This window comes from Alosa alosa, chromosome 23 (assembly GCF_017589495.1).
Source record: "Alosa alosa isolate M-15738 ecotype Scorff River chromosome 23, AALO_Geno_1.1, whole genome shotgun sequence".
Classification (NCBI taxonomy): domain Eukaryota; kingdom Metazoa; phylum Chordata; class Actinopteri; order Clupeiformes; family Clupeidae; genus Alosa; species Alosa alosa.
In genome coordinates this window covers 16292793-16302058 of record NC_063211.1, presented here as the reverse complement: position 1 = coordinate 16302058, position 9266 = coordinate 16292793, and the positions used below count along the sequence as shown (strand labels likewise).

The 9266-nt window shown below is 39.1% G+C and overlaps 1 protein-coding gene across 1 annotated transcript; it reads right to left on the bottom strand.

Annotated features, from left to right (window-relative positions):
• Nucleotides 1-3337: 3337 nt before the first annotated feature.
• On the bottom strand, nt 3338-8610 carry LOC125288672 (PI-PLC X domain-containing protein 1-like). The gene is made up of 6 exons (XM_048235218.1): nt 8488-8610; nt 7993-8129; nt 7315-7443; nt 5030-5185; nt 4492-4681; nt 3338-4305 (listed from the first exon to the last, which is right to left on the bottom strand). The coding sequence occupies exons 1-6, from the start codon at nt 8570-8572 to the stop codon at nt 4076-4078; spliced, it is 927 nt and encodes a 308-aa protein (XP_048091175.1). The 5' UTR covers nt 8573-8610; the 3' UTR covers nt 3338-4075.
• Nucleotides 8611-9266: the final 656 nt, after the last annotated feature.

The window sequence follows — 9266 nt, the reverse complement described above, 5'->3', positions numbered from 1 at the left end:
AATTAAGTAACAGTAGTCTGAAACGAAATGCTGTTTTACATCTAACCAGTGGTGCAAATAACTGACATGTAATAATACAATAACTGACGCTAGACTGTTCATACACATCTTAACGGGCCAAAGTTGAATAGCTGTTGTCCGTTATTGTTCGTGCAAATATGGGCTGATTCATGTTCCCTTGCATTGTGTAACTGAGGTCCATGGCTAGTCTGGCTTTCACCAGACCAAGCTCAATCTTTTAAGAAATCAAAAAATAAATAGCGGGCAGATCAGGCTGGGTTCACCCTAGTCCATAGGCACCCGATATTGTTTAATTTTCCGATTGAGATATCCACGCTCTGGCTATTCTAAATGCAAAATGCATCAGGGAGTTATGACAAAACTGTAACTAACAAACTAGATCCTAATAGAAAGCTGTTAGCTTCCTTAAGCTACAGGTAGGCTTATAAGGTAGCCTAGGCCTATTTACAACATAAATTGTCAATAGGCTGCGACACAAATAAAATCTCCTTTGAAAACCAATGGCTCACGCCTTACAATATCAAGCGGACTTAAACTGCCATATCGTGGCGAAAAGCTGTAATAAAATGCACGCAGCTCCATGAGTCAAGGAAAGCGCGAATGAAGTAGCCACTTCTAAATGGGACCCACTACACAGTAGCTTAAGGTGTGTTGCTAAAGCAGCCATAATGAAATGAAGGTGTCATTGTTTGGATACTTCACACACACGTGCTTTTTAATTTCACAGACTACAACTACCAAGCTGGAATCAAAGCACATCGATTCCCCTCTCACACCCTGCACGTACACGCACTTAAAACAAAAGTCTCACGCATAGGCAAAACTGTATCAGACCGGTGTAACGTTGGTAAAGCAACAAATGATAGTCGAAAGATACAATTACAGTGCTGCTATCAATTTGTATAAGCGCATTTATAGTTTTCTACAAATGCAATCAATCAAATTGGCCTCCATCACTCAACCAACGCTAACGGTAACATTACCTAGGTCCTTATTGATATTATAAGATTAACGCATTCCTGCAGTAAAACCAAGCATGTCCGATAAACATCCTCAGATTTATTTCGCTTCAAGAAGAAATGGGAATTACATTTCATGTGAACATCGTCCTATCCTTATTAGACGTTCTCTGCGGTAAACTACAGTCCTTGTAGAAGCGTCTTGTTTTTCCAACCTACTTTTAACTTCCAACAAAATTACGTCTCACTGCAACAATGCGCCATCTAGTGGACAAATGACTACTTAACGCCAATACTGGAAATGCAGCCATGATGATGATGATGAATATTTATTTTGGCTTTCTTTTAATCCTACTGAATTTGTAATTATGTATTGGCCGTTCTAATACCGACAATATGTGGGTGCCTGTGTGTGTGTGCATGTGTATATGTGTGCACCGCCATCTACAGGCCAATGAGTGTGCAGTCACTAAATGTACACATAACCTAATTTTTTTAGACACCCCCCATGGATGAAATTCTACGAAACCCCCGCATACCCCCAGAGAATGCCAGGTCAATCAAACACATAAAATTTGGTGCAGTTCTGAACATCTTAACTGAAGATAGGGGCGATTAAAGCAGAATAATATTGCATTTTCATTTTTTACAGGGGGGTGCAAATCACAAATGAGTGATTATGGGCCAGGTTGATGTGGGCCCTTGAGACCAACATACCATAAAAGATTCTTCATCCTCAGTGCCATGGTTCAGGTAGTTATTTAGGAAAAACTGCTTTTTTTTGGGTTCGGGGCCCAGCACGGGGAGGGCCCCGGGGATCTAAAACAAAATTTTTCCGTAAAAGTCTAGTGGAGCTACATACCCACCAAATTTCATGTGCCCCGGTGGTTCGGTGTCCCGGGTATCGTTGACCAAAAAATCAGGAAGTAGATGACGGAAAAAAAAAAAAAAAAAAAAAAAAAACTTCTGACAATCCCTATTTGATTTGAGCTTCCGCTTAGCATGGCGGCGGTCATAATCATATCCCAGGGATAAAGATGTGGTATAAAATTTAAAATAAAAGGTTTTGAAGAAAATATTTTAAATCAATACATAAATAGAATCGCTCAAGTAGATTACTGAGCATTGCTAGTCACTTCTGTGGCTCTGTGAGATGTTGTTTGGTAAAAGGTCTCGTGAACAGTTATAACTTCCTATCAGGCTCTACCAACCCACCATGACTGATTTACGGGTCACCACAGTGAAGGAAGCAAGAACAAGATTTTTACAATATAGACTGACTTAGAATGTAAGGAGAAACAAGTAAAACTAGATGTACCGCAAAGTGGTATAACATAGGACCGTCACTCAGTCCTGCAAAAATAAATTACGCTTGTCAATTTGTCTCCATCTCCTACTCTGCAATTTTTGTGTATAAGTGTGTGCATGTTTGCTTTTGTATATATGTGTGTGTGCATGCGTGTACGTGTTTGTGTGTGTGTGTGTGCGTGTGAGTCTGTGCGTGTGTGCCTGTGTGTGTGTGCATGTCTACTATGTGTGTATGTGTGTGCGTGTGTCTTTGTGTGTGCGAGTGTGTGATTGTGTGCGTACCTGTGTGTGTGAGTCTATGTGTACGTGTGTGTGTGTGTGTGCATGTGCATGAACATGCATGTCTACTGTGTGGTGTATGTGTGTGCATGTTTATGTGTGTGTGTGTTTATGTGTGTGTGCATGCATGTGTGTGTGTGATTGTGTGCATACCTGTGTGTGTGTGTATGTGTGTCTGTGCTAGGTTTTAGTAAAGCATGGTTAGTGGAATACCTGTTCCATATGGTCTCGCGTGCAAGCAGATTCTTTCAAATGTGCCGGTGCCAGTGACCATCAAAATACCGATGCACTGTTTGAAGTCGCGGTGCTTGCTGTTAAAGGGAATGACTGATGTCACTCTCATTGGTTTAAAGGATGTTACGCCCAAAACACACCCATGACTGATTAAGAAACATAAGGCCCATCTTCTTGCGCCGGACTTTTGATAACATTTCATAACTAAACCACACCTAATGTGAACTGGACAAACAATTTGACAATTTGTTTAAACTTTTCGCTAGTGACCATGCATTTTAAACTGTCAAAATGTGTGTGTGTGTGTGTGTGTGTGCCTGCATGTGTGTGTTTGCATGTGTTTATGATTGTGTGTGTGTGCGTGCGTAGTGTACAGTTATTAAATGTCCACATAGCCTATATTAATTTATTGTATGGTCCCTCATGAATGGAATTCCACAAAACTTGGCATGCATTCAGAGGGTGTCATAATTATCCTTAAAAAAAAATACAATGCTTTGTTTTTGCTTTTTCATGTTTAATTAGGTGGCATAAATTAATTTATTGTATGGCCCCCCATGAATGGAATTCCATGATACAGTATGCATAGACAAACAGAAAACAACTCTCTGATGAAAGTTATCATGGTGTTTCTAGCTATTCCAATTTACAAAACTTGTCCCTAGAAGGGCTTTTATGACTACGCAATAAAAGAGATAGATAGCAATAAAGTATACTTTAAAGAGGTATAAAAGAACAAAGGAAAGAAAAGACAGATACAATGCAAATGGTTAAACACAGAGGACTAGGCATGAGTACAAGATTGTTGCGGAATTACCATGATTTGGTGATATCCAGAATTATACATACTTTACCTCTGACACTTTGATGAGCTCACTTACATTCAAGGGTTGTGTTGCAGCTGATTTATTAATGGAAAAACAGAATTGTTTTTTAGTGTTTAAACACTAGGTGTTTAGTGTTGATTCAAGCCAAGTAGTTTTTAGTTTTTAGTTTTTAGTATTTAGTTTGTCTACAACAAAATTGTAGGTATAGTACCAGATGCATACAGCACATCTGTATCATCAGCATACATCTGGAGACCTACTGTACATCAGGGCATATGTCTGACAAGTCATTAATATACGGAATGAAAGGTACAGGACCCAGTATACGGAACAGTACCCTCCGGAACAGTACCCTCCCTGTCCCCTATTCCCTTTTAGAAGTGTCTCTTATCAGGTTTTTAAATTATTTTATCTTTCCTGCTTAAGTGAATGAATTAAATGACTTGATCATTTTTTCCGATTGATCTCAATGACAAGCTGGACAAATTGATTAACACCCACAAAATCAGCAGCGATAATGTTGATGCATCCTTTGCCTTGACCACAGTGTTGCCTTTTGACCCAGGCTAGTAACTCTGGATAAGCAGCAAGAGTCATTTCCTTTATGGATGACAATACGTTTGCCGCCACATAGTCTGAATTTGGAGTGAGGTTCAGACCTGACATGAAGAGGGTATCTAGGATCCAGCAGGCCGGTAAACAGACAGACAAACAGGCAAACATAAATTAACTTTCAATTCAACACACAACAATAGGTAGCAAACAATTACAACAACAACAACAACAATAATAATAATAATAATAATAATAATAACAATAATAATAATAATAAATAATAATAATAATAATAGTAATAGACTTGCCATCTTGTCCTTTGCCCTTCAAGCGGTCATCCAAGTATTGTATAACCTTACTTGCTGATGTCCTGTCTTGGTCAGACCACCAGTAGTCAATCTCTGGCCACAGCTCCTGGTGGCCAGAAGCTGCTGAATGGGCGTAGGAAAGGATCACTTGATATCCATGATCCCAGCAGTGCTGAAGAGAGGGGCGCGCCTGGAGGAAACAAGCAGATAAGCATAAGAAACACTCTTAAAACGAATGTGTTGAAAAAACACACTCGCGTTCTTTTTTTAACACATCTCTGTGTCCAGATAGGGACAACACAGTTTGTGTTGTTCTCTTTATTTATTTGTTACACAATATGTGTTGAAAATAACACAACTTGCTTGCAGGACTACACAACTGAAAACAACAAGGAATGTCCTCGCAAAACAATCTTTTCCTCAACCATAAATGGACCTACAGTATGCTACTGCAGCAATGCAAGTATACAAAACAATTTACTTAAAATGTGATTCACTTATTATTATTGCAGAAAAATGTCAAATGAGATGCATAAACCATTTTAGGGCAGAGTTTCTTCCCAAAGAGCTGGATCAGTTGGGCAATGAAACTCTGATGATCACTAACATCCACACCATCGAATGTTGAGCAGGCGAGAATGATAACCTCCTTTGGGTGGCCTGCCAACCACTGATGAACTTTGTTGAAGGTTTCCTATGGGAGCATGAGAATCCAAGGTAAATACATATCTGTATAAGCCTGCCCTGAATATGGAGCGCATACATTTTTCTGACATACTGTATGTCATATATGTAATATATGTAATACAGGTCTGGAAAAATGTAAAAGACCACTGCACATCTTTCTGATGTAATCTTATGGTTGCTGAGTGACATTCGAATGAGGTGATGAGGTGGTTGGAGTGTTTTATACATTTCTAAAAAATAAATGACTGAAATGACTGAAAACATAACAAAATGTGGAAAACTTGAAAGGGTCTGAAAACTTTCCGGTTCCGTTTTTTTGGGGAGATTAGTAAAAAGTGCATTGCAGTAGTCTAACCTGTTAGTGATAAAGGCATGGATTAGTTTTTCTGCAGTTTTGCAATGTTTTTCAGGTGGAAATAGGCTGTCTGAGTAACTTTACTGATACGGGGCTTCAAGCTTAACTCTGCATCTATATAAGTATAAGTATAAGTATAAGTATAAGTATAAGTATAAGTATAAGTATATATACTCTTTTGATCCTGTGAGGGACATTTGGTCTGCATTTATCCCAATCTGTGAATTAGTGAAACACACTCAGCACACAGTGAAGTGAAGCACACACTAATCCCGGTGCAGTGAGCTGCCTGCATCAACAGCGGCGCTCGGGGAGCAGTGAAGGGTTAGGTGCCTTGCTCAAGGGAACTTCAGCCGTTCCTACTGGTTGGGGTTACAAGTCCGAAGTGCTATCCAGTAGGCCACAGCTGCCCCCATCTAAGATGACACCTAGGCTTGTTACTTTTGTTTTGACCTGGTGTGCCAGGTTCCCAAGATTACTAAGAACAATTGTCTCGCTTTGATTTTTGGTCCAACCAAAAGTACCTCTGTTTTGTCATCATTTAGTTTAAATTTGTTTTTGCTCATCCACTGATTAATGGAGGTTAAGCATGTGATAAGGGAGCAAAGGCCATATGGGTTAGTTGGCTCCACAGAAATATATAATTGGGATTCATCTGCGTAGCTGTGAAAGTTTACAATATGCTGACTTATGATGTTTCCTAACGGAAGTATAGGGAAAAGAGCAGAGGACCAAGGCAGCTCCCCTGGGCCACACCGAAAGGCAAGTCATGTTTTACAGACACATGATCTCCTAGACTAACTAAATATCTGCCAGTTATGTAGGTTTGAAACCAGTTTAAAACATTGTCAGAGAGACCTTCGCAGGGCGGTGAATTAGAATGTTATGATCAATGGTGTCGAATGCCGCGCTCAAATATAGAAGAATAAGGATTGAGACTTTGTTTAAGTCAGTGGCCAGTCTGAGATCATTGATTATTTTTACTAGGGCCGTTTCTGTGCTGTGTTTTGATCTAAAACCTGATTGGAATTGTTTACAAGGATACTGTTTACATTGAGGGAGGTATTTAGGGAGGCTGTACTATAAGTTATTACATTATGTTACCAATAGCCTCCCTTAAAGAAACTACTTTTTTTGAAGAAGTCTGCAAATTCTTTGCATCTTAGAGAGGATGCCTGACTGAGTGTGTCAAAAGGTGTTTGATGCAGTAGCCTGTCAATGGTGGATAACAACATCCTAGAGTTTCCACTATTTTCAGCAATTACCTTAGTGAAATGGATCATTCTCTCATTCCAAATAGCTCTATTATAATTTTATATTTTTTCTTTTAAAATGTGGCACGGTGAACCTGTAACTTAGTTTTTCTCCATGTTCTCTCAACTTTTCTACAGGATCTTTTTAAGTCAGAGTGAGGGCGATATACTCAAAGGAAGCAAAATCACCAAAATTGGCTCTAGTGCAAGTATATTTGTTTGAGAGAATGGTGGCAATTCCAGCCCCTTGTTTACCCTGGGGGACAGGTTTCAGCAAGAACATTTTCACTGTCTGAAGTTAGCCAGGTTTCAACAAGATGCTGACAAATCCTGATAGATTTTTCATTCATTATTTTAGGGAGACTAACTCAATCAGACGCAACTGGACACTGAACTCATCAGGTGATAAACAGACAGTTCAATGCACCGATTCTCCTTAACTTGTTCATTGAGTGGTTCACGACATTATATTTGTCTCAGTTTGAAAGAACAAGGCAACAGAGTGTGTGTGTTTGTTAAGACCCTTACCTCCACAGTAACTGTAGTGTAGAGTGCATGGGCAAAGTACAAGATGTGAGTGACATCATTTGGCTTACAAGCAATTCTCAAATCAAAATACCGAACACCTGCATCCAGCTGCTGAATGATATTTAGTTCCTAGAAAACAACAAGAACAGTGTCACACATCTACAAACACACACACAAAAACTTTAACTTGAAGCACCACTGAATGCACTACATCAAGTCACATCTCACCCTTTTGTTCTCCTGAAGAAATGTGTTGGTTAGAATTGACTCAGTCCTCAGTGACTCAGTGACTATACAGTCTATAAATCTATAGGTTTGTTAAGTAAGAAGACTGTGGGCCCTAATTTGAAGTAAAAAGTGAAAAGTATAAACCAAAGCTAATTTAATAATTGGACAAAATCAGTTTGCTAATGTGACACCAGGAGCAAGACCTTAACCACACACATTGATGAGTCAGCTAGTTCATGCACGAGAACTTCTTTGCTTGTTGATAGAGTTTTCACTTTACTTGCGATTTACATTAAATTAGGGCCCTATGTGTGAATAGTTTTGTTTGAGAGCACACACTGAACAGTTGGAGCACCAATAGGAGCAGTTAGCTGAATTTGGCTGAAAAGGAACGGGATTAGAGTTGTGGATTACACCTTTAGGTAAATCTGTACTGAAGTAATTCTGTACCTGTGTTGTGGCCCATCTCTCGACAATGTCATCGACAAAATGACCGAAGACTTTTTTTAGGATCTTCAGCAATTCGGATGCATTGGGCTCCAAATCCGACGAGCCATCCAGACAGTAGGTCATGGTGTGATGACTTCCTGGAAATGTAAAGCATGTACAGATATGTTTAACGAACAAACTATCAAAGTTTGTATTTGTAAACAAACAAACAAACAAACAAGCAAACAAAAATGTAGCCTATTTCTTCCTTGCATTATATAACAAATGATCATTCATTCATTTCCAATTATACATGCAGTACCTATAATCCCTATTTGTATTATATGCAGGAAGAAGAAAAATTCAAAATCTCTCTCCCACAAAATTGCCTTGCTAGGACACAAGATGCAGCATTAACTTCAGAATGCCATGGTAGTTAAGGGCTGAACACAACTGGTTGTTTGTGTCTCAAGACGATGTTGAAAGCCACTATCTGCTGAGGAAACCTGTACTCACCAGGTATGGCGAGGTCCCGTAGGGGAACTGAATGGAGCTCAGTAGGCAGCTGGGACATCCAGTCGGGCAGATCAAGCTTTTCCATTTTTATTCATCAAAACCACACAACTGCAGTTTGTTTGATATCACCTGGAATGCCCAGCGAAAAATGAAAATGTGTAAAAATCAAGATGAACTACAGGGTTGATTCAGTCAAAGTGCAAAGCCCTATTCAATAAATTCAGATATTTCAACACTATTTTGATTTGTTCCAGCATTTTGGAGCAACTATGTATTATCCTACATGAAATGGCAATAATGCAATAAACATATCATAAAATAATTATATTCAGATACAATTTGATGGAAACAACAAAAAGAGAAGAAAAGCTATCAAAGAGAAAATAAGTTCTACTTTATAAAATAATATTTACTTTATCAATAGCTGGACTTACATTTATAAAAGGCTAGAATGTTTTTTGTCTAAAGTAATGTCTTACCATATAGTTTTGTGAAATCGATGTTTGTATGCACGGCTCTTGTCCAACCAGTTTCAGGTCAGTGTGAGAAATCTGACCAAGGTTTTAAACCAAACCTAGGAATAGGCTCCAGGAAAGTTATAGATGCATACATGCAAATGCATGCAGGTATGCAAAAGGAAGAGACTCTGCTCACTCCTGCTTGGTTCAGGGGCGTGTCTATGGGAGGAGCTGGGGTGGGCAGTACCCCCAAGAAATTATATCCGACAGGCGACAAATGACAAATGTGTTGAACTGCTCACAAAGTACACATAGAGTCCT

Bases quoted from the DNA above. Each gene is read 5' to 3' on its own strand.
- LOC125288672 (XM_048235218.1), bottom strand. From the start codon at position 8,572: ATGGAAAAGCTTGATCTGCCCGACTGGATGTCCCAGCTGCCTACTGAG. The intron at 5,186-7,314 runs GTAAGGGTCTTA...ATGCTCCCATAG, and splicing joins ACACTACAGTTACTGTGGAG to GAAACCTTCAACAAAGTTCA. The intron at 4,306-4,491 runs GCAAGTCTATTA...GCTGGATCCTAG, and splicing joins GAAGGGCAAAGGACAAGATG to ATACCCTCTTCATGTCAGGT.